We start from the raw sequence: 25,545 nt of genomic DNA, 5'->3' as shown, positions 1-25,545 counted from the left end.
CGGGTTGAGCATTTGCACTCCGCGGTGACCCGGAAGTAACGGAACACGTTACTTCTGGGTTTTGCCGCATGCGCAGACGCTCAAAATGATGTCACGCGTATCCGCGGAAGTGGCGAATCGCGACCCGCACAGACGCGGGTTGCGTTCGCTTCAGGATGCGAATGGGACTCTGGAATGGATCCCACTCGCATCTAGAGGTACCACTGTATACCCTAGGATCAACATAATTATCAGAACCCATCCTAAAGTCAATGAACATGTTTCCTCAGTGTTGCTGAAAATTCTTTTAAAGCTGTCCTTCTAGTAAAAACATAACTCTATTTTGAAATAACTGCTGGCTCCTTTATTTAACTAAACCTCTGAGATTCATCATAATAGAGGCATGGCATACTGAAGCTACTGCCCATGTTACTTAGCTAGTGGCCTCGTGCCCATTTAAATGCACTCTTGGATACGGCTTCCTTGAATAAACCTTCTGGAAACCCATTCCTGTTTTATTGCTGTGTCATCTGTCTAATATAAGCAAGAACAGCTTTTTTCTAGAAGTGTTCAGCATCTTTAAAAGAGGTGGCTTTACAGAATTTCCATAGCTGGCTCCTTTTACACCAATGTTATTTTGATTTTTTAAATTATTGGCTGCTGATGCTTCTTTTTTGTACGCCCCTTAGAGATATTTTTAATATATTATGTGGTATAGAAATTAATCATTCAGCTGCACTCTCCATACCCAGTTCCAGGTACAGCAGGTTTGTTGAGTTTCCCAAGGGGTCCAAAGGATGAGGAAAGTGTTCCCCTCCATTCACAGCTCCTTTTTCACCCTTTGCCCTAGCTTCTTCCAACTGCCTAGTAATGTTGGAAAGGATGGGAAAGAAGAAGTAAGTGTCCTCAAAATGATTCAGTATTCAGGAGGTATTGACCTAGAACATGATACTTTATTGGTGCATGAGTTAGAATTCCTGACCGGTTGTTGTTTTTTTAATAAAGCATGATGCTAACTATAACTACTTTCCCCTCACTACTTGCGGATTGTGCAGGCAAACTCAGGAGAGCCAGGTGGCACTTGATTTTTTTGTTTTCATGGTGGGGTGATGAATATACACTGGGCTTTTCCATCAGAGTCAGGGTCACACTATTGAAAGATTGCAAAAATGATGATGCTTTGGGAAGAACAGCCTGTTCCCACTCTAGATTCTTTAGCTTTTCAAGACCTAGGACCCACCTTTAACCAAAATATGCATGTGGGGACCTCCCCCCCTTTATATTTTTATGATGGTAATGCTGCTGGTTTGATCACCTTTGTCCCAGTAGTGAGTCCCAACCCATCAGTTGAAGACCAGTGCTGTAGATCATGATCAGCACAGCAAGCAAAACTGCCGTGATGGGAACAGCAGCATTCACTCTTTGTGATATTGAGGCCACTCGTTGGTTAGTGTGTAGCAGATATAAAACTGAATATCTGGATTCAATTCCCTATCCTTGTATACTTTGTCATTCGTTCTCCTTAGATTGTTCAAGGTTGATTTGCTCCAGAAAAGTTGTTTGCTCTTTTCTTAATGTAAATAGAGATGTGTAAAAGCAGTAGGAGAAGGTAATGAAGTTCAGTAGCAGAGGGATTAGATTTCATGTTTCTTGTTATAGAGGGAGTCTATAAGTACTGATAACACAGCCAAAGGCAGTAATTACAGTCAGGCCAATACTCTTTGTTGTCTCCAGTGAGCCTAGCCTGTAATATGCTGCACACTCATTATCTACCTCTTCACACCATGCATATGTTTCTGGCCTTTTGTCCATTTTGTTTTGTTTTGGAGCAGTGATAAACTGATGCCATGACTGAGTGGCAGTATTCTAAAAAGACCCAGCGCTCCCTGAGTAGTGTGTTAAGTTGGTGTAGCAGCACACAGAGTGCGCCATCGTTCAGTTCTGCTGATATGGCAGTACTTGTGTGCTATTGTGTGCAGATCTTAGAGTGATGGATGCCTACATCGGTATAAGAAGAGAGGGGATGCTTGTTGGTAGCAGTATGGATGGGATGGTTGCTGCTTCTGAGTGCTGGTCAGGGAGCATGTATATTTGTGTGTCTACCTCTTGTGCTTTTAAATTTCTTCCAGCTCACTCACCTTCCCACTGTGTGCATTAATCAACTGTTCTGCTCCCAGGATGTCACACCTTCCATTTGTAGGTTTATTTGCTCTGGGGGACATAATGGTGTTGGCAGGCCTATGATCATTTGTCTCTCAAATGGTTGTACATGCCTTGGATTTTTTGCGTCAGTGCATGTTTCATCTGGGGTCTATTTTTCAGCTATACCGTTGTGCTGAATGCTAAAGTTAATGTCTACCTTCCTAGCATAGGAGCCAACTCCTAGGAGCCAAGATCCCTTTGCCCCCACAAATAAGATATTTGAGGGGGGGCCCGTTGATGGGCATTGCCATTCAAATGATGTGTGTGTCTTGTAATCGATTATGTGGGGCTTACCTGCTCCCCAGTATTTTATTAAAGTTGGCACCCCTGCTTCCTTAAGTCCTTTGACATGTACCAAGCTTTTATAATGTGTTGATGAGAGCATTGCTTGCATGTTTCTCATCAAGGCTTATGTTGAAGGGAGGGGTTTTAAGTTGAGATTGGTCATCTAAATGGATTTTTCAGGAAGTATGCACAAGCAGGATATTAGCTTCCTGCCTGTCCGCTTGTGTGTGTGACTTTCTTTAGATAACCAATTTCAGCCAGTATAATCTTTCTCCACGAGGAATCATTTTCAATGCATACTCATGGGAGGAAAATTTTATGGAGGTGATAATCTTCACTGATCTCAACTGGTTAAGTATTAGGTCAAATATAGGGAAGAAACTTGTCTGGACAGATTTAATTTAGAAGAAGAATTAATTACCAAAGGAGGTTATAGAGCTGCTTTTGCCAGACTGCACAGTTTGTTAACAGTTTCTGAGATAACTATCAGCTATGGTTTCAATATACTGTACTGGTCTTGTTTAAGGGCTGGGGTCTGACTTCAAAGATGTCTGTCAGCCCCAAACACTATGATTCAAAATGTGGTGGGTTTTAGACTGTTTCTTTCAGTATCACAGTGGTTTGTATTCATTGGATGCATGCCATAGAACTTTGTGTGTGGAGTAGTGAATGACATAATCATGGAAGAATGCAGTCCCATTACTGCTGGAAAACTGCTGCTAGAATATGCAGAATAATTTGAACTGCAATATTCATTTTGTTATTGACACCAGCTAATTTGTACTTAAGTTAATTTATGCTTCACATATATTATTTTTTACATATGAGTATTGTGCCAATTATCCTCTTCTGCATCATTTGTTGTAGCAATATTTTTAAGAGAAAGCTCTGCTAGGCATAAACTTAGTTCCAAAACAGATCATGGTAGGTCAACTGAATTATGCCACTGGTTTACATTCTCAAGTAAAGATCCTCCAGTTTCCCTAACTCCTACTGAAATTGAATTTCTGGTAATATCAGTGAATTCATCATGTAAGTGCAATGCTAATTTGAATGCTAAATACAAGATCTAGTTGGATGAGATGAGGCTGTTTGTACAATAATGCTCTAGGACTAAGGCCAAGACGTGTGAACTGGCAGTGATCTAGAAGTTTATTCTGACTTTTAAAGAAATATTCATTGTCATAATTATTCAATATGATATTGGTAGTAAAGATGAAATTTTATTTTGGAGGTCTAACTTCACTGTAGCACAACAGATTGCTTGACTAAGTTGTTCCAGTTGTTTTGCTGTTTGGATATCGGCATATCTGATGATTTTGGAGTGAGAAACTCTGAGGTGGTGATGGTGTGAGAGAGGAGACAGTTGGTTGTATCACCTAGGTTTTACTCAAACAACCATTGAAATGAAAGGTTCTGCTAAGTTAGTTATGATCATTACTTTCAGCGGATCTGCTCTAAGTATGACTAAAATTGGCTACAATGCAGTACAGTTAAGAACTTAATTCGTTCTGGAGGTCCGTTCTTAACCTGAAACTGTTCTTTACCTGAGGTACCACTTTAGCTAATGGGGCCTCCCTCTGCCGCTACGCCGCCACGGTGCAATTTCTGTTCTCATCCTGAAGCAAAGTTCTTAACCCGAGGTACTATTACAGCGGAGTCTGTAACCTGAAGCGTCTGTAACCCTAGGTACCACTGCATCCCAATATGGCTTGTTGCTTGTTGCTTGTTGCTGTGCTTTCATTTCTACATCACTCTTTCATTTCCATCATATCTTTTTTTAAACTACAAATCCTAGTATACAATTCACCTATCACAACACCACAACTTAGAGTCCTGAGATCCTTCTCATATTCCAGTTTCCGAGTCTCATCATACATGTGTGTTGATTTGTTCCCCCACCCCTTAAATGCCAAACATTGTCAGCTGCATTTAATTTGCTTAGATTAGAAAAGTTGGCCCAAACTGTCATGGTAACTTTGAACGTCATATTTTACTTCAGATTTGACACACATTCCCTCTACTCCATAGTCTCTTCCTTCAATCAATCTGCATTCTTTTCAGTTCATCTGATTAAAAAGTGGTGCTACTAGAGCACAGATCAAGTTGATTTGGGGCTGAATCGGACTCACCTGCTGTCAGTTGTCAATTTCGGACTTAAATGCAATTTAGTTTCTGCACAAAAACACTATGTTGGTTATACATTACTAAGATTAAAACTGCCTGTATCTCGTTTCTGCTGTTATGTGGTATTAATTTTTTATTCCTTTTTAAAAAGCTATCTTTATTTTAATAGAGATGTTAAGTTACACAAAAGTATTGCAAGTTTTGCAAGTGTTCTTATTGTAGTTGTAGATGGCTTCTGTAGGAGTGTTGGAACAGATGAAAGTATGAAATGTAGCCTTTAAAATTCTGTTTTTGTCATTGATGCTGTATTTGTGGCAGTATTTGAAGAAATAAAGTGCTTTGAATATTCTCTTCGTTGAATCACATAAAACTTTATGCCTGTATTGAGAAGGAAGAAAATCTGAAACTGGCAGTAGTGGATTGGGTGTGGCCCTGAAAAGGGCCTGTTTTGGGTGGTGTGTTGTGCTGAGTTTTGTCTAATTATAGACACCAACAGAGAGAGACAAGGATAGGGTCAATTAGACCATCTAGCAGTGTTTCCTTTAAATTACTAGTTGGAGCAAAAAAAGGAATAGCAGAGCACTGACAAATTCCAATTTACAGTCAGTATGCAAAATTTCTCATTTGTTGTTAAAGGATTTTGAAATAAAACATAATGCTAAATTTGTAATTCTGCTTTCCAGTAAATTGCCATTTTCATACTGTATTGCCTCCTATGCACAACCTTACCACATCTCCTTCAATATATTTCTTAAATCAATTTATTTTTTGGCAAGGTCTTTTCTGAGCCACTGTACTCTTGCAAATTTCTGTGCCTTTTATTGTATATCTATTCGTTTTCTCACCCTCAGTAATGTTCTTTTTCATTTTCATCATGCGTGTCTTGGATGGACTACAGGCCATCTTCATAGACACTAGGTCAGGAGTTCCCAAACTTTGGTCTGTGGACCATCAGTCGTCCATAAACTTCCTTCAAATGATCCGCTGCATGTCTCTAAAAACTACAGCATCTAGCACAGTGCATTACAATCACCAGTGGCTCCTGCCTTGTAGAGCACATTGCCCATTGAAGTTAGACAGACTCCAACATGGTACAGTGGTACCTCGGGTTACATACGCTTCAGGTTACAGACTCCGCTAACCCAGAAATAGTGCTTCAGGTTAAGAACTTTGCTTCAGGATAAGAACAGAAATCATGCTCCGGTGGCACGGCAGCAGCAGGAGGCCCCATTAGCTAAAGTGGTGCTTCAGGTTAAGAACAGTTTCAGGTTAAGAACATACCTCCGGAACGAATTAAGTACTTAACCCGAGGTACCACTGTACAGGTTCACCTTTCATCTGATACTAATAACTCTCCTATTTCTGTAAGCTTTCCCAGAAGGGTTAGTTGACTCATGGGCAGTACAGTACTGGATTCCTTTTTTTGGAAAACATTGTTTATTGTGTTTTTTTGTTATGAACCACTATGGTATTTGGTAACCCTTAGATAAATATTTCACATAAATAAAACACAAAATCAACATGCATATTGGTGGCAGATCTCCAGCATGTATTTTTGGCCATCATTATCAATTAACAAAAATGCATAAGCTATTGTTATCAGTTGGCTGGAAGAGGGAATGAATTTTTATTTTGTTTTGTTTTATTTATTAAATTTGAGTACTACCCTTCATCTGGTCCAGAGAACTATAGACTTGGCAGCCAATGCAAATTCAATGTTATTTGGCTGAAACCATTATTAATGAGAAAATTATGGGTTGATACACCAGCATGGCTTCATCTGGCACTGCATATTAGGAGTAACAATGAAGAATCTGACACATCTGATTACCTTTAGTCTTTAAGACAGCCTTTCTTAATCGTAGAGTACCAAAATGTTATTAAACTGCAACTTACATAATCCCTGACCACTGGCCATTCTGACTAGGAATGATGGGAGTTGTAGTCCAACATTATATATAGGAAACTTAAGCTGAGAGAGACTGTTGAAAGCCGTCCAGAGTGGCTGAGGCAATTAAGTCAGATAGGTGTTACAGAAAAAGTTAAAGAACTGCTACCCCTCTGGAAATTGGTACATACTGTATTTACTCGAGTCCAATGCGCCATTGAATTTAATGCACACCTCAGTTTTCAGAACCTTGAAACCCAAAAAAGTATTTGCTGGCGAATGTAAATGGGCCATTGAATCTAATGCGCACCTTAATTTTGCAACGTTATTTGGCCCAAAAAGGTGAGCATTAGATTTGAGTAAATATAGTAATAGAACACTTTCCCTGAATTTGTTCTTATTTGCAAGTATTCTTTTAATTTAGTAATCCTTTATGTCTTCAAAGGGAAAGAAAGAGAAACCAAAGTGCATATAGTTGTTGTACTTTTTCAGCCTGCCCTGGTAGCTTATTTATGCTTGTTCAAGACATATTGCTTTCCTTCTGAAAGTATATTCAAACAACAAGCTGCATTATCTTAAAAATGTTGCTAATTTATAATCTCTTATTGTGGCCCATAACTAAAGAGTTGCTTGCAAACCTGCCTTTCTTTCCATGGCCAGAGAAGTCTGTATAGCCTAATGGGTATATTTGAGTGATACTTGCACCAGTTTCATTCCAAGTACTGTTAATTGTAATTGTTTATTACCGATAGCAACCCCCCCCCTTTTCAGGCTAATATTTTGAAGGGTAGGAGTTAAAAGGAAGTAAATTCTCTAAGAGTAGACAAATGAGTACTGTACATGTGAAACTAAAGAGTCATATGGGAACAGTTACTGAGATGCAGCCATTTTTTAAGGGAAGACAAGTTAATAATTATTTTCACTCTCTCTCTCTTGGAATAATATGTTCATCTTATTTTAAGCATCTAAGTCATTCTTCAGTTCTGCTGCAGTTTTCATAATGGGTTTTCATATAAACCTGGCCCCCTCTATCTTTTTTTTTTTTTACTCTGTTTCTACTCCTCCCATTTGTTTTTGTGGGCAATAAAATTGTACTGAATTTTCTAAATTCCAGACAATCCCTCATTCTATTTTAAGAATTCTAAGCAGGATTCATTGAACGCTGAAAACAAAGAATGGATGGTGCATTGTGTTTCTTTTTTCAATGTTTTAGGTTTACCACATCAGTACTTTTATTCTGTGGATGTGATAGTTTAGTGAATGCCTTGCCACTCCAGCAATAATCTCTTGGGGCAATCGTGGCTCCCGAGAATTGACTTGTGAAACATAACAATCTTGTACTTGTAGTCCCTTATATTTAGATTGTAATTGCTGGACATTTAATAATAGATTTAAAGATAGTCTCAGTTATTCCTAGATGACAATCCTCTACATAGACAAGAACCTTTCAGGGTGTTTCAGCCACAACCAGTTATTGATTCTCTTATGCTTGCATCATTCTGTACTTCCTCCATTTCAAATGTGAAATATCCCTGTTTCTACATGATCCCATAATAAAATGTGGTAAATCTGACTTTGCTGGGACTTTTTCCTAGAACACTCCTAATTCAGACAAACATAAAATCTGCCTTTTATTTAGGTTAGTTTGATAGATTCAGATACACTTATTTTTAGCAAAATCATTTATTATTGTATCATTCGCGTTTACAGTAGTTATCATATGAGCAAGTAGAAAATAGTTCTGAGTTGTTTTAAACAACTGATATAAGCTGGGACTGCTAGTGTTTCATTGGAATGGATAATACAAGAAAGCCATATCATCTACAGATGTACTGGAAGATAGTTGGCTAAGAACTGGCTCTCCTCTGTTTTATCAAAAGGAACTATATGAAGTAGTATTTGGAGGGTGCTAATAAAGCACAGGGCCTTTTTGGTTGTGATCCCCTGTCTATGGAATGCTCTCCTAGTGAGGCCTGCATGACGCAGATGTTAATATCTTTTTGGTGCAAGGTTAAGACTTTTGAGGGATAGTGAGCATCGCGTTTCTTGCTGTTTCTTTCTCCCTCTCTGGTTAGGTTTCATTGTTCTTTTGCTAAACTTGATGGCTTTTAATTATGTATGTAAGTTGCTTAAAAATGTTTTGCGTAAAGTGAAGAATTCACTGAAAGAGAGTTTTGTTTCTGTTACCCTCTTCTCCGTTATTTCCAACAATGGAGCATGTGGGACGAGTGTTGTAGGTTGAAATACTTTATGCATCATACCAGTTATGTGTAGTGTCCATGCCAGCTGGCCATGCCATCAGGGGAATGAATGTGAAAAGTGTTACAAACATTTTAAGGGCCCTGAATGAAAAACAAGGTAAGGTGGAATAAGTTTTTGTTGATTCATAGGATCAACTTTTTCCCCAACAGTGACTGACTGCTCAGTAGTGAAGACTTTGAACCCTTCATGGTTTCTCTAGTTCCCACCACTGAACCACTGAGCCTCTTGGGCTTGCCGATCGGAAGGGCAGCAGTTCGAATCCCCATGACAGGTTGCGCTCCCGTTGCTCTGTCCCAACTCCTGCCAACATAGCAGTTCGAAAGCACGCCAGTGCAAGTAGATAAATAGATATTGCTGTGGTGGGAAGGTAAACTGTGTTTCTGTGTGCTCTGATTTCTGTCATGGTGCCCTGTTGCGCCAGAAGTGGTTTAGTCATGCTGGCCACATGACGTGGAAAGCTATCTGTGGACAAATCTCTGAAAGCAAGATGAGCGCCACAACCCCATAGTCACCTTTGACTGGACTTAGCTGTCCAGGGGTCCTTTACCTTTTTTTGAAACCTATTGTTACATAAAATTTGAACCTTAGCTCTTGAACCAGAAGGTGGTCCCCAAGTGTTAAAATATAAGACTTGAGCCTTTCTGAAGTTGGGTTACAAGTGTCAGCACATCATTATACTATGCCAACAAAACAAAATGTAAGAGGTGTTTATCATACCAGTTAAGGATTACAAGCAATAATTATTTTGGGTTTCCTTATAAAGCCTGCAGCCCACTTACACATGCTTTATGACCTACCATTTGGGGAACACTGCTCTAGTGCTACTCCCCTTTTATTTCCCACTGACTAGTCACACATCCTCTGTATCACACACCTCTCTAAGTTGGTACTTCCCTAAATATGTTTAGAAGGGATTTGCAATAGAAGCTGAATAACAAAGTGCTCACCGCTCCCCTCTCCATGGACCCTTCCAGCATTGGTGTCAGGTAGAGTGTTCTCCTCACAGGCATTGACACCAGGCACCTGAAATTACAGGCAGTTATTGCACTCTCCAAAATGTACTTGCGAGAAACCATTAAAAAAATGCTCTTGACAGTACTATTTTAATCTTTTTAGTTTCTGGTTCATGTTTTTGGAGAACTGACAGTATTTCAGTACTCCGTGTCTTGTATATGTATCAGAATGTTCAGTAGCATTTACAAAACCAGCCTTTTTATAGAAATGTGTCTGCTGTATATAGCCACCACCACCTATCTCCCTCAAAGGAAATATCACCCTTGTGCTCGTTTGCATTGAATATCAAGCAAGTCAATCCAAAATGAATAGGTAAGGGACCCATTCCAGAACTAGCTTGAAATACTGAAATATTACATTTTAAAAAAATAAAAAATTAATTCATGTTTTGAAGCTGCAAATCCAGAGCACATAGTAGAGTAAAAAAAAATGCTATTAGAGATGCTGTTGGAGCTTGATAGAGGCATATATCACCAGGAAAGCAGAATTTGGGGATGTGAAAAAGAACATGTGCAAAGTCACAAGCCAGTTACTTGTATTTTCCGATTAGTCTGGTTACTTACATATTTGGCTTATTGGTGATAGCTAATAGTTTCATTCAGGATAACACAACTTTTTTTTGCTACACCATAGGTCTTGCAGGTACCACACACCATAGCGGGCACAGAGCTGTGTATACAAGCACCCCCCCTTATGCGGGGGTTACATTCTGGGCCATAATACTCAACCAAACCATGTCCTGGCTTCGTTCCTTTGCTGGTCTTGCTGTTGCTGCACTACCTAGAGCTATGCCATGGTTTGGCTTAACATTATGAATTAAACAAGGCTGGTGGTTTATATTGTTGCAGACAAACCACGAGCAGTAAGCCAAGAACAAATCTTGGCTACAACCTGTTCTTTGCTGGAGCAAAACCATGAGTCTTGCTTCAGATGTAGCACTAAACCAAATCATGGCTTAGCTCTAGGTAGAGAAGCAGCAAGACTGGAGGTGGGGGGGAGAGAGAGCATAGTGGCTGCAGTTTTTACCCACATGCTCATTTATTCATGCTTAGCCATGGTTACATGTTAACTATTCCGTTACCAACAGCAGTATTTTTAGTGCTTATGTGGTTCAGTTATTTGACGTCAGAACCACATACTGCTCATGCAAGGCTTTGCTTTGGGGTTGAAGTCCATGCTGTGTTAAAAATATGTAATGTGCAAGCTGCTCTGTTTGTAATAAGGCATATTATACATCCCTCACATGTGCTTCCTTCCCCAGGAATATGGGGGATATGTGTGGGATGTAACATACTGCAGGCAGATGCTGGATGAACAAAGATAAGTGAATGAAGAAAAAGGAAGGCACACAAAGTTCCAGTTTAAACTAATACAATCTAAATTCAGCTGGGAAATCTGAAATTGCAATTAAATTCTGCCTTATGTGTTTAATTTCATTTTAATCTGTACTTGGTTGTCTTGTACTTTCTCAAACTAGTTCGAGGAAATGAGACAGGGGTTTCCTTCTTTGTCACCTATAGGAAGAAAAACTTCTCACTAAGCAACAATTGCTCTTAGTGCTGTGTTATAAATGTAGAGGATATAAAAAATTGCATGGTTTATAGAAAGTGGATAGATTTTTTTTCTCATTTCCCCCATAATACTTGAAAGTCAGAAGAACTGTGGTCATTCAGTGAAATTGATTGCTAATTTCATGGCAGATAAAGCACTTCACCGCAAAGTGTTATTTCTGGAATTTACTGTCTCTGCATTAAAGGCCACCAGCTGAGAGGCTTTAAAGGGGAAATAGACAAATTAATGGAAGAAGACAGATCCATCAACAGCTATTAACTGTGATAAGTATATACAACCACCATGTTAGAGGCAATATTTTGTTCTCTTTGACAAAATTTGTACACCACTTCATTGTAAAAACCTATAAGCAGTTTACAAAAATATAAAAACTAAATTTAAATTACCAATAAAAGTCAGAAGTTAAGAACAGTACCAGTTGCTAAAAGACTATTGTATTCTTGCCCTTCATGTGCACTTCCTGGAAGCATCTTTTTGCCTATTGTGAGCAGCAGGACAGCGGAGTTACATGGACCTTTAGTACAGTCCACTAGGTGTGTTGTTAGCTTGGGCTTCCTTCAAAGTGAAATGGTCAAAGCACTTCTGCAATCCAGTCAAGTTAGTTTTACCACTTCATTTGCTAGTATACAATGCGTAGAAGATTAAAACAGAACACAGTTGAAACAAACTGCCTCCCTCTCCACAAATTGTACAATTATACAATTACTGATGCAGCATAAAGATTGGTGCCAGCACGGTAATAAGGGGAAGTAGCTTCTGTACTACAAGGAAAAAATGCATGTAGCCTCTGACATATGCTGGCTAAGCTTCTTTGAAAAGTCAGGCTAGTGTTGAAGGTTGGGATTGAAGTTGGGTTCTTGTTCTTGTTCTTAAAAAAGCGGCGGGGGGGGGGGGGGCGACTGCTCCTGAAAATCTGTACTGGTGTCATTCTGTTTTTCAGTCTGAGTTACATTGAAAAATTGTTGTACTGCCTTTTAAAGACAACCTTTTTAATTTAGCATAACATACCAATTTAAACTACTGGTCGATTTTAAAAAAATAGACGAAGTAGAAAATACAGTAGCTTGAAATATATCCTGCTATTGTTGGGCTCATTGGCCATAGGCATACTCAAAACAACTGCTTTCTGCCACTAGGTTGTTGTCTTGTTCCTTGATACACTATATCTGCATGGAAAAACATGGGCCTCCTGGGGCCCAAGTAGCTTTGCCAGTTCTTTGCCTTGTTACACCTCTTCACACTGTGATTGGTCACTGCGCTTTCCTGTCTATATATAAATTTCCCCTTCCTGTTAGCAGATGCTTTTGTGCAGCAACAGGCATGTGCATTTCATAAATTATCCTTTTCACTCCTGTATGTTCCTGCTTCGATTTTGTGCCCTGCGAATCTTTTCCCCTCCCTATGTTTCTGATAGTCCTGCAACCCATGTCTGTTCTCTTCTGTCCTCCCCCAGCACATTTACTGTCTCTTCCTGGATTGCCTGCCTAAAATTGACTTCTGTTTGCCTCTCTGGTATTACAGTAGTCTTGTTCTGCTTCAGATACTGCAGTTTGGCCACCTCACTGGAAAACAGACAGATCTGCGAGTCCCTGAATCCTCATGAATAGGGAGTATGTGACAGTTATGAGGTGGACTGTTGCAGGATGCAGGTTCTGCCTTCCTCCTTTTTTTGGGACATACGGTAGCTTTTTTTCCCCAGAGAGAAGCACAAGAGTCCACAAATATGCCTTGGCTTTTATGTTGCATTTGTGCTGGGAAAAAGGAAGAAACTGAAGGATTCTGCTGCTGTTTTTTGTCTTCTTCAAACTTCAGCATAAAGAACTTGGGAGTCAGTTGCTCACTTGCAGAAAGGTTTGGCTTAGATATGTTTGATTACAAAAAATTTTATTTGTTGGTGCATTTTTATTTTTATTTTATACCATCATTCAGTTGAAGTTTCCAGCATAGTTTACAATGATAAATATAAAAGCAGTTATAAGATAAAATATTATTCAATCATAAAACAAAAATATAGCACCATTAAGAACATTAAAAGGCCTGAAAATAAAATATTCACCTAACACTGAATAAAAAACCAGTATAGGTACTAGGCAAGCTTTCTGTGGACAGATGGACCAGGATTTTGTATATGATAAGCATGAACCATTGCATTCTTGCAGAATTGCAAAATGAAAAAAGAAAAACCTTGGTGCTTCAATTTGCACGGTAGTTCTGAATGCCCATCTTACTAGAAAATCTTCAGGGCTCTCTTCTGAAACTGACAAATATCCAGGAAGCCAAGCATCTGAGGCTGAGAGGTAGCATCTGCCCTATGACTGATCCATTACTAGTGGACTGTGACAGAACAGGCTGCCCACTGAATGGATCGCTTGTTCTGTTCTTTTTCCTCCGGCAGTTGCCTGCTGTGTCAAGTGCTGCTAAATGTTCCTAATTCTGCTGGTGAAATGAAGTGAATATAATTTTTAAAAACAGTAGGCTAAATTTCCCAGCATTTGACCCTCACACTACCACACTTCCTTTGGCATTAAGTCACTCTTCACTATTGCCTTTCCCTAGGTTCCAGAAGTATTAAGCAGCACAATTCAAACATTTGAGCAATTAATATTTTCAGCTGGTTGCTGTTTAATTTGTATACCACTTAATGCTAAAATAGGCACTTAAGTGGTTTATACGTATAAATGTTACACAAACATTAAAATATAGCGTTGAACAAAGTTGACTCTGGTAATCTAGAGGGCAAATTCTGGAGTGTCTCAGAGTTTACTAGTGCTTGCAAATAGTCACAATGCATTTAAATGATATAGGAACACCATCCTGGCCCCATCCGTTAGAAAAAGAGACTCTGCAGGAAGTTGGTTTTCATCCTCACTTCCATAAGGAAGACTCTTTAAGCTCCTAGTTGCCCCTGAAGGAAAACAGCCTGGCCCTGTCCAGAATACTAAGTGGTGTATGAAAAGGACCAAGGTGTGTGTGTGTGTGTGTGTGTGTGTGTGTGTGTGTGTGTGTGTTTGGTACTGCAACCAAAACTTCTTGTAAACTGCTTTGGGAATCATTAGATTGAAAGGCAGACTATAACTTGTAAATAAATGCATCATAATTTTGGGTATATTGATCAGCCCTTAGATATAGAATAGCCGGAAAAAAGGGCAAAGTAAACAAATTTGCCTCTGCTTTAGAGCAAAGGTGGGGAACCTTTTTAAGCCTTAGTTCTGCCCTGTCACTGGTAGGCGGAGCCAGAGGCCAAAAGTGGATGGAGCAATGGATGTGACTGTTTATTTTGTAGACTAGGCTACATTCCAAACAAACACGAATAACCAGGGGTTTTGTGTGTGTATAATATACATATTTATTTAACGAAATATATATGCCTCTTGATTATAATGAAACTAAATATATATACCACTTGGTTGTAACGAAACCTAATAATTTGCACGGACCTCCCTCCTTTTCTCCATCGTCCTTTCAGGCAAACATGGTTCACAGACAAATTCCAGCTGGGCAAAAGCACTTAAGGAGGGTGCATAGGGCTGGAGAGGAGGTGTGGCCTTAGGGAGATGGCTGGACGGACACTCCCGGCCCATGGGCCTGAAGTTTCCATCACTTGTTTCAAAGCCTGAAAGGAAAGCTTTTCACTTGCACTAAACCTTTGAAAAATGGTCTAAATAGTAGTCACCATCATCACCCTCAGAATAACAAAGTAAAGCATGAAGGAAGCCAAAGAACATAAAATTTTTTGACCCAAATGCTATTCAGACAACAGACAAAATTTCTCAAATTCTTAAACCACTGAACTCAAGCTGATAGTAGTAACTTGATTTACAGGCATGTCACATCTCATCACGTTTCCAAATGTCTTGTTACCTCAACATACTTGGCAGGCAGGGTGTAACTCAACTCCACATTGTTACAGAAAATGATGAAATGACAATGTTGGGATTATATGGTGAAAAATTATTTCCAATTCTAACTTTTGTTTGCTTCATAGCTTTGATGTTTTTGCTAAGGCGGCATTTGTAGTTTCAGCCTATGAAATGGAAAGCTGAGTTTCTGTGTCTTGATATTGTAAGAGAAATATTATGAATACGTTGAAAGATTACCCCATTGCAGTTTAAGTATTTAAGACCCAAAGTCAACAAAAGAAATGTCTCCAACCTCAACTTTAAGGAATAGATGTAGCAAAGAAAAAAATAGAAAAAAAGCTTTGGGAAGCAATGATACCAGCCAAATTGTTTTGTTAATCCTAGTACTGTACTTTAGTATGAAATGATCCGTTTTAAGGCCCAAATGCATAATAATGTGCCCAGCAGCATAATCAATCATTAATGGTTTGAATAAATGTGCCATAGAAAAATCCTAACCACTCAGTTTTTAAAAAGCAAGCAAAACCATATGATACTATGCATCTGTTCTTGGAAGTCATGTGCTGAGTGTCCTGTGAGGCAGAAGTCCTTTGACAATGGAAGCATTTTCTCTTGTGAACAATAAGTATATCCTTTTTGTGAGGTGGACTGATGGTCTGACTTGGTAACAGATATTCATGTCTGGCTTGAGTTGTGCTCATGATGAAGTGATTTGAGGTACTATACTGGCTCAGAATTGGAGCTTGCTGATTTCTGGTTTAGCTGCAGAGCTCCAGGCTTAAACTCACCAGTATGGCGTTACGTCACTATTCCTACAGCTTGCCATCAGTAAATAGGAATAATACTGGCCAATTTAACAGGACTGTTTCATTATTTGCTCCAATATATGAGAAGTAATTTACAAATGTAAGTGCACTGTATATATGCCTCATGCATTGTTGCTTTGCCACAAACACAGCTTTCTGTTCACAGTGACATCTTTTGAAATTGAAGCAGAGACAGTTGAAGGCAAATTATGAGTGGAAAAGCACTAAAGGAAATGCTGTTTAGCCAGGATGTGCACAGTCCATGTTGTCAATATGTTGGTTTGCTTACTTACTTAAGAAGGAGCTTCTTAAGTAAAGGAATGCTAAGCTGTTGTTTAAGGGGGAGTAACCTTCTATTGGGATGTGGGTGGGCGTTGGGATGCGGGTGGCACTGTGGGTTAAACCATAGAGCCTAGGGCTTGGTGATCAGAAGGTCGGCAGTTCAAATTCCCACAGTGGGATGAGCTCCCATTGCTTGGTCCCAGCTCCTACCCACCTAGCAGTTTGAAAGTATGTCAAAGTGCAAGTAGATAAATAGGTGCCGCTCCGGTGGTAAGGTAAACGGCATTTCCGTGCGCTGCTCTGGATTGCCAGAAGCGGCTTAGTCATGCTGGCCACATGCTGTATGCCGGCTCCCTTGGCCGATAAAGCGAGATGAGCTCCGCAACCACTTTACCTTTACCTTTACCTTCTATAACCATGAAAATCTTGATGCTGAAATTATAATCTCTTGCCTGGCTACCTACAACTGTTTTCAAAGACTTGTTGAGCGAGAATAGAAAAAAGACCATCTTTTGAAACAATTATTTTAATTTATTTCCAAACGTTCATTTTGTTTTCCAGAATGTTAAAAACGTTTGTAATTCTGTTTGATAGGACAGTACCAGGAAGCCATGAAATCGAACCTTGTTAGCTTCCAGATAGTTAGATACTCAGTTGCAAACTGTGGTGAGATGTTTTGGCTCTGTTTCATTTTCTTTTTGTTATGTGTGTGCTGCCCTGAATGAACTGGAGCCTAACAGATTATTTTGGGAAGTACTTTCACTTGTAATGTACAGCTTGAAGATTTTCAGGAAGTGTAATAAATGCAGACTTCTCACTATGTAGATCATGTGGCTTAGTTTCAGTTGATATCTGTGTAATGTTTAACACTGCTATCCTCTTCCATTTTGGAGTGAAAGAAATGAAGGCAACAGCTCTTTAAAACTGAGGTAAATGATGGGTGGGGAACATATATTTCTTGGTATAGAGGTACAGTGGTACCTCGGTTTAAGAACAGTCCGGTTTAAGAACAATTTGGTTTACAAACTCCGCAAAACCAGAAATAGTGTCCCGGTTTGAGAACTTTACCTCGGTCTAAGAACAGAATCCGAATGGTGGAAGGGCACTGGCGGCGGGAGGCCTCATTAGTGAAAGCATGCCTCAGTTTAAGAATGCTTTTGGTTTAAGAATGGACTTCCAGAACAGATTAAGTTCACAAACCGAGGTACCACTGTATTATGGTTCCCTCTAGATGTTAGCTTTCGGGTTAGTTGACTGTGGTCCCAAGGTTTGGGCTTAAAAGCACTTCTGTTTGGAACTTTTGCACAGTACCATTTATAATTATTTTGATACTTCATTTTGTTCTGCTTTGTCAAAATGTCTTTACTGTGTTTTTGTGTGATATACAAGCCTTTCACAGTGGAGCTCCCTCAGATCTTTTGAAGCCTTCTCTATGCCCCCCTTTAAAAAAAGGGGGGTAGTGAGTTTTTTTGTTTTGCTTTTTATACTGTAAACCAAAAAAATATCAAGGATCCATATGTAGTACAGATGTAGAGAAGCACCCTGAAAGCCTTGACCATCCCTTCTTTAACTGGAGATGCCAGGAATTGAAATTAGGACCTTATGGTTTATCACTGAACAATGTCCTCTCTGTATTGTTGCTTTCCATTTTTGCCCTTGCTTAATTTTAAGGTTTTGGTGGTTTTTAAAAAACATACCAAATAGCTTTGGAGAGGAAGGCACTGCATTGTCATCTTTATCTTTGAGCTACTGTGCATACTTGGCAGGATTATTGTTCTTAAGTGGAGTATAATGCATTGGGTAGCATTTACTGGCCTAATAAGATGTCTTGAAGCAATTGGCTCGTCTACATTTTCCAGTTTGCATTGAAAGCACAGGAGTTGGACAAAAATGCATGCTTTTCTTGTAGCTAGCTTCTTTCCTTTGCTAAAATGCAGATGTTGAGATCTGTGTGAATTTTAAAGCTGGTGTTCCTGGATTATTCTATAACTGACTTTACACATTTTGTGGCAAGATGGGTCACTGTGGCTCAATCATTATTTGGACCTGATATTGCTAATGAAAGCTACAAAGTGTTTTCAGGGAAACTGTAGCTGGAAACCTTTTGTTTTTGTTTAGATTTACTGATAAAAGTTATTCATATATGGGAATATATAAAATAAACTATCAGCAGCTTCATTTATAGCAGTGATGGCCAAACTTGTCCTTCCAGCTGTTTTGGGACTACAATTCCCACCATCCCTGACCACTGGTCCTGTTAGCCAGGGATGAGGGGAGTTGTAGTCCCAAAACAGCTGAAGGGCCAAGTTTGGCCATCACTGATTTATAGGGTTGTTGTTTGATATTTGGGAAACAGATGCAACAAAGATTGGTCTTGTTTGGCATTAAGAGAATGAACTTCAGGCTTGTGTACCATCTTAGATTAAGCACCCCCACCCCTAAATCTGGACAAACTATAGCTAATATTAACTTAAAGGAGCAGCAGTAATACTCAGCAAGAAAGGAAGATGCAGAGACAGTGGGAACAGTGTCCTAAACCTTTCCCCCTCCCCGCTTCCCCCAAAGTGCTACTGAGATGTTTGGCCCAGTTCAGAAGCTTGCTATGGTCCATTGCATCAAACAATTTATTGATTCTATTAAAAGTGAGATATTTTAGCCTCATCCTCAAATTTGAGCCATGCTCTATTAAGTACAACACCATGCATATACTGTACACAGATGTGTGTCATTACAAGTACCTATATCATTGAAGGGCTACTTCTGTTGGGCTGAATGGCTGACTGGGTACTACTACTCCTATTAGCCTGGAGAAAGTGTGTATCATGACACTTTTTCTTAAGAGTGACTTCTCGGCTAATATTATAGTAAGAAGGTATGATAACACAAGCAGCATTCTGCCCAAGCAGATTATACTGTTAAATATTGGGGACTACAACAAAGCAAATTTAGGTTTTTATTTTATTTTCATGACAGAGGTGGATTTTGAGGGGGGGTGATATGTGGAATCTTGAAGGGTTTCTGGGAGGAGTTCCAGGTGGAGAGCGCAGCAAGAGAGAACATAGGGAACAGATCTATCTTCAGTTGTCTGATAGTGGGAAATTTATAGAAGTGAAAGTCACAGCAGGGATATAATAGGGTATGAGGTCAGAGATGAGCAAGACTACCCTTAGAGGAAGACCTTTTAAGAAATGGACAAGGTGTTTATGCTGAAAACAAACTGTCCCCTCTAGCCTAACTATGGTTCCTGCCTAGACTGTTGTGAGAAACCATGATCCCATCAGTGGTTTAGTTGAGATCCTGCTTTATGTGTTCCTACATCATGATTGGGGCTTAGAACCAGTAGGTAGCAGATCTGCAGGTGACACTGTGGTCTAAACCACTGAGCCTCTTGAGCTTGTCAGCCAGAAGGTCAGCAGTTTGAATCTGCACAATGGAGTGAGCTCCCGTTGCTGTGTCCCAGCTTCTGCCAATGTAGCAGTTCGAAAGTATACCAGTGCGAGTAGATAAATACTTGGGAAGGTAAATGGTTTTTCCATGTGCTCTGGCACTACTCACATTCCTCTGTGCGCCAGTAGCTATTTAGTCATGCTGGCCACATGACCCGGAAAGCTGTCTGTGGACAAATGCCGGGTTCCTCGGCCTAAAAAGTGAGATGAGCGCTGCACCCCATAGTCGCCTTTGACTGGACTTAACCGTCCAGGGGTCTTTACTTTTACCTTACCTAGATAGCAGATCTGCATATAGCTTTTATGTCCACTTGATGACTAAGTTTTGCCAGTGTAATAACATAATGTGGTGATATGGGAAGTATTGCAGACAGGCTGGCACCATAACGGCCTTGCTAAAGCTTCCTGTCCTCAGGAGTTTGTGATGTGTTAACAAGTGAGAGGGGTCAAACTTTTTTCGTTTTAAAGGATTGATTAAAATATGCCACGTCATTGCTGCTCATTCTTTACCTGTGTAATATTTTCCATTCCACTGCATCAAAACCACCTGGATTGAAATAATCCCAATTTTTTAATGCTCTAAAGGCACTGCATGTAGTTATTAGTATGCCCTCATTAGTGTCTTGTTTTGCTGAAGGACCACACTGAGAAGGGTTTTAAATTTGAATGACCAAAGTTCCCACTTCCTCAGCTGGGCTGCTGGTTAAATTTTGTTTCCATAGCCATGACTCTGCCTTCATTCCTGTTCTGGTTGCCAAATTGGGGGGGGGGAGAGAGAAGCAGATTAGCTTAGCTTTGGTGCTTCCAGTGGCTGATACAGGGCAGCCATTGCAGTGCCCTTCAAATGTTGTGGATTGCATTTTCTGTTGTTCCCAGCCAGGGTAGCCAGTTGTCAGAAATAAGGGAAGTAGTTCACAGCATATGGAGAGCACCATGTTGGTTACTTCTGAAGTATCTGGAACACATGTTTTGGTTGCCCTTGCAACAAATAGAGAATGTGTTGACCTAAGTTTTAGATATTATTTGCCTATTGCTTCTGAATTATGAGTAGCTGCAGGAAGATTGAGGGCAGGGTTGGTGGGAGTGGGTTGGGGACAGTCAGTTGAGAGGCTGCTTAAGGAAGGTATAGCTAATAGCTGAGGTTCTTTTGGAGTATGGCAGTAAGCACTATCTGAATAGAACTAGAAGAAATAATCAGATAATCAATCTTCAGGTGAATGTAGGAGAAACAAAGATAAGGATGCTGACAAAGAGGATGAATTGGGCAATGTGCAGGAAGGCAAGTAGCAGCAAAGATGAAAAATAGGAACATGGCTTAGGCCAAGAGGAAGCAGCGTAAGTGAACCAAGTAACCTTTTGCTCAGGAAGGGTATTATAGGCTGTCCTGGAGGTCAGCAAGGGTCAGTAAGTTGCTTTGGAGGCACAGCCACACAAAGCAGCAATCCCTTGCTATATTTAGGCTGCCGTCAGAGCATAGCAGTGGAACACACCGGCGGAAGCCTTTGTGTAGCTGGCAATCAATCCACATATATAACTGTTTATTGCATCAGTGAAAATCAAGAATCCAAACTCTTCTGATGCTATACAAACTGCCTTGAAAGAGAGGTCTTGTACTATTTTATGTAATAGAAGGAAGAGTACAAACTCCAGGGCTCACAGGTACAATATTTTTTTATTGTAGCTCTACATGTTTTGGTGTGGGATGCTCCTTCTTCAGGAGCTATGATCAAAGATCACAGACAACACCAGTACAGTAGTTCTTTAAATGTGATTTACCAGCTTGAAAAAGTGGCAAAGCAAAAGACTATTTCTGATCATATCTGTACTGAACCTCTGCAATGTATCACAAAGCTAATCCTGCTACTATTTGTAAAAGACATTCCAGAACAGGTATACTAAAAGTATACTTTTTCTTGCACCTTGTTATAATTTGCCTAGCAGGATTTCCTGTAGCATTCTCAAGCACTTGTTGTTCTGTGAATGGAAATAATGAATAAACTGCAACCCTTCTATTGGACTACTACCATACTCTGAAAATGTTTGCCTCCCATTATGTGCTAAGAGCTAGTGACTGGCCTGCTTCATAAAGGGAAATCTGCAGGAGATAATTTCTTTAGCTTGTGACAGCTCAAATGTTCTTTTTAAAAATGTTCATTTACATCTTAATCATTTCATATTGGGGACATTAGAGAGTGCCATTATAATTTATGCAGTCTTTCCCCTCAGATGCATTGTGAAGGTTAAATGTAAAGCTTCCTGGCAGTCAGCTGGCAAGCGTGGGTATCTATATAATAGCTTCATGGGAATTGGCTTTCAGGAAATGTTTCCATTTGTTATTACATGTGAAGTATAAGTATAATAGCAGTGTTCCCGATCTCCTGCATGTATCCTGAATACCTGCAGAGGGTAAGACCTTCTTGCTAAGTTTATTCTTTGGTGTGCTGTTTTTGTGGAGATGTGTATATTTAGCAAACAAGACAGTAATTTGTTTCTGAAACTTCAGCTATGTGCATGAGGATGAATCACATAAACATAAATAAGTAGTCTACAGTGAGATGTAAGGAAATAAAACTTCTTTAAGGGAATGGATGCATAAATAATCAGAATACAGCTGGTTTACTTTTGTCACCAGTACAGCATTTGAATATTCTGTATTTGTGCGATGTTCTTTAAAAATGGTTTGGCCCATTTAAAACTGAACTGGGCATTTGCCTGAAATCTTAGACTTTGCACAGTGCAGAACATTGATTGACAACAAACAAGTACTCTTGGATGAAGCAGATTACCATCTTGGTCCCAGTTTGTTTAAAATTTATCTGAAGACATTGGGAGGGATCATTTGGAGATTTGGGGTGAGGTGCCATCAGTATGCTGATGGTGCCCAGCTCTGCTTCTCTGTAACACCTAAATCAGGAAAAGCTGTGCAGATCCTGGACTTGTTCTTGGACTTGGTGGTGGGCTGAATGAGGGCCAGTTTACTCTGAATCCAGGCAAGACAGAGACATGGTGGGTGGTTCCCAAGTTCTGATAATTTGACTTTGGATGGGGTCATGCTCCCCATGAAGAAGCAGGTACATGGTCTGGGAGTGTGCTTAGATTCATCTTTGTCACTAGAAGCCCAAGTGACCTCAAGTTTTCAAAACAAGCAAACAAACAAACAAACTTGCTGATTGAAAATATCCTATCAATAAACTATTTTTTGCTTTCATTGTGTAGTGCTGATGCCATGACCATTATTCAACCATTCTGAAGATGGATTACTGTTACTGATGGGAAGAAGTCCAATATGAGTGGAAATGATGTTGGAGGAAGAAGACGCTTTGAGGACAGCGAACACACACTACACATATACCCTGGGAACATTGCTGAAGGGACCATCTATTGTCCTGTTATTGCACGAAAAACTTCCACAGCTGCTGAGGTGATAGACTCTCTCATTAACAAACTTCAACTGGACAAAACAAAATGCTACGTTTTGGCAGAAGTGAAGGAGTTTGGTGGGGAAGAATGGATCCTAAACCCCACAGACTGCCCTGTCCAGCGCATGATGTTGTGGCCCCGAATGGCCCTAGAGAACCGTTTGAGTGGAGAGGACTATCGCTTTCTTCTAAGGGAAAAGAACCTAGATGGGTCAATACATTATGCCAGTCTCCAGTCCTGGTTGCAGGTGACAGAAGAGCGGCGCAGGATGATGGAACGTGGCTTCCTTCCTCAACCGCAGTACAAAGACTATGATGATTTATGTGCTTTGCCAGACTTGAATGAGAGAACTCTCCTAGAAAACCTTAGAAATCGTTTTAAACAGGAGAAAATTTACACATACGTTGGGAGCATACTAATAGTAATAAATCCATTCAAATTTCTCCCTATTTACAACCCTAAGTATGTCAAAATGTATGATAACCATCAGCTTGGAAAGCTGGAGCCCCACATTTATGCAGTAGCTGATGTAGCATACCATGCTATGCTTCAGCGTCGGAAGAACCAGTGTATAGTCATTTCTGGAGAAAGTGGGTCTGGGAAAACACAGAGCACAAATTTCTTGATTCATCACCTCACTGCTCTTAGCCAAAAAGGATTTGCTAGTGGAGTAGAACAAATAATTCTTGGAGCTGGACCAGTACTTGAGGTAAGATGAAAGTCTTGCTGCAGCTTATAATACAGCTTCCCACCCCATCATTCATAGTGTGTTATAAAGTATTTATGTCTTATGATTACCATTCTGTCCTGGAGCCTGGAGCCATTCACCCCCAACTGATAACAATATGCAAGGCTCTTCTGCTTTTGTAATTTTTCTGTGAAGACATGTGGAAAACATTACCTTGGAATTTTAAATCCATATGGATTTTTTACACCAAAGAACTATGAACAGGATCTGGCAGTCATGCTTTATCCTACTCACAAATCTTTTCTGGAAAACCCTTATGGACTATGTTGTATTATAATGTCTTCCATGTATATTCGTCATATGTATTCATCATGTGTATTTGTCACTGAGAATCATGGCATTCCAAAACATAGTGTTGGAATTGGCCGAGTTTCTGGTACGTGTCTTGAAAAATGAGACTTCTGAACTTAAATTTGTTAGAAATAACTTCTGGGTTTCTTTCTCCTAATACCTTAGGTAATTAAATAAACTTAATTCCAAAAGGTCAGAAGTGAAGCACTGATATTACTGCAAATGGGTTTGCAGTTCCTGTTGTTAGTGTTTTAACAAATGGAAAACTTAATATTAGGTGGAGAGTGTGAGAAGTGGGCAATAATGCCACCACACACTTATTCCTGGATCAGTTCAGAGTTGCTCCTTCTACTGTTTCCCTCCTCTTTGTAAAGAGGAATGAAAGGTTTTGTTTGTTTAAGAGATTTCTTACCCACCCTTCACCATCAGGCAACTTACAATAATATCATCATACAGTATTAAAAGCCAATAAAACAAACCAAAGAATATGCATCAGACAACAGAGGTGGCCTCATAACAATCACACAAGTCTTGCTTTTCAAAGGCCCAGGTACAGAGGTGCATCTGAAAACTATATAATAAAGATGTTTAACACACCTCTATGGGGAGGGAGTTCCACATTTTTGAGAGCTGCCACTGAGAGTTTTTTAAGTATAAATGTTTTAAATGAATATATTGCAAGTTATGTATGCTGCAATCTGATTTGGGAACTCTAGTAAAAAAAACCAGGACACAAATCTAGTAAGTACCAATCTTGCTTCCTCTGCTTCCAGACTTTGGGAAGGAGATGGGTGGTGGTGGTTCTAGGTCTAGGACCTTGCCAGAGATTCATGCCTCCTTCCCAAAGCCCGGCTCGTTTACCTGGCTTAAACCGGCACCACAAGGGCTGAGGGAGGACATCAGCAGTGTTCGAAATTAGACAGGCACATTTTGCATCTGACTATCAGCCACTTGCAACCAAGGGAAGATGCTTGGGTGCCATGATGGCACCTGGCATCTCCATCTGGTGGTGCATTGACTGTTTTAACACACTAATACCAGATCCTGTAGAATTCTAGCAGTTATATTTTATCTGCACAATCAGAATGAATTTCAGGAATCAAAATGTGCTTTCTGTGCAGCCTGAACAGAAGCAGTGAACAACGTTATAGTGTTGTAGCTTGTCTTCACTTACCCACTCCACTGCCTTGCTCACATTTGTGAAGAATATTCCTACGTTATGAATGGTGCATGTCACCATTAAGAAAAAGAGGTAGGAATAGGCCAATATATGTGTGGACTGTCCTTGGATAAAGTAATTTTCCTTAAGTTCTCAAAGTTCTTAACTTAAGGGTAACATCTGAACTAGCCAGATGTTTAACTG

The 25,545-nt window shown here is 39.8% G+C and overlaps 1 protein-coding gene across 10 annotated transcripts in view; it reads left to right on the top strand.

Annotated features, from left to right (window-relative positions):
* Positions 1–25,545, top strand: part of MYO9A (myosin IXA) — a 176,566-nt gene that overhangs the window by 14,257 nt on the left and 136,764 nt on the right. For all 10 annotated transcript variants that reach the window (XM_079953098.1, XM_079953106.1, XM_079953102.1 and 7 more), the window contains one exon: positions 22,940–23,852. In XM_079953098.1, coding sequence (XP_079809224.1) covers positions 23,010–23,852 — 843 coding nt within the window. In that variant the 5' untranslated portion in view covers positions 22,940–23,009. The remainder of the gene's footprint in view (positions 1–22,939; positions 23,853–25,545) is intronic.

Source organism: Podarcis cretensis, assembly GCF_951804945.1.
Source record: "Podarcis cretensis genome assembly, chromosome: 14".
In the NCBI taxonomy this organism is placed as follows: domain Eukaryota; kingdom Metazoa; phylum Chordata; class Lepidosauria; order Squamata; family Lacertidae; genus Podarcis; species Podarcis cretensis.
This window is presented reverse-complemented; position numbering and strand designations above follow the sequence as displayed.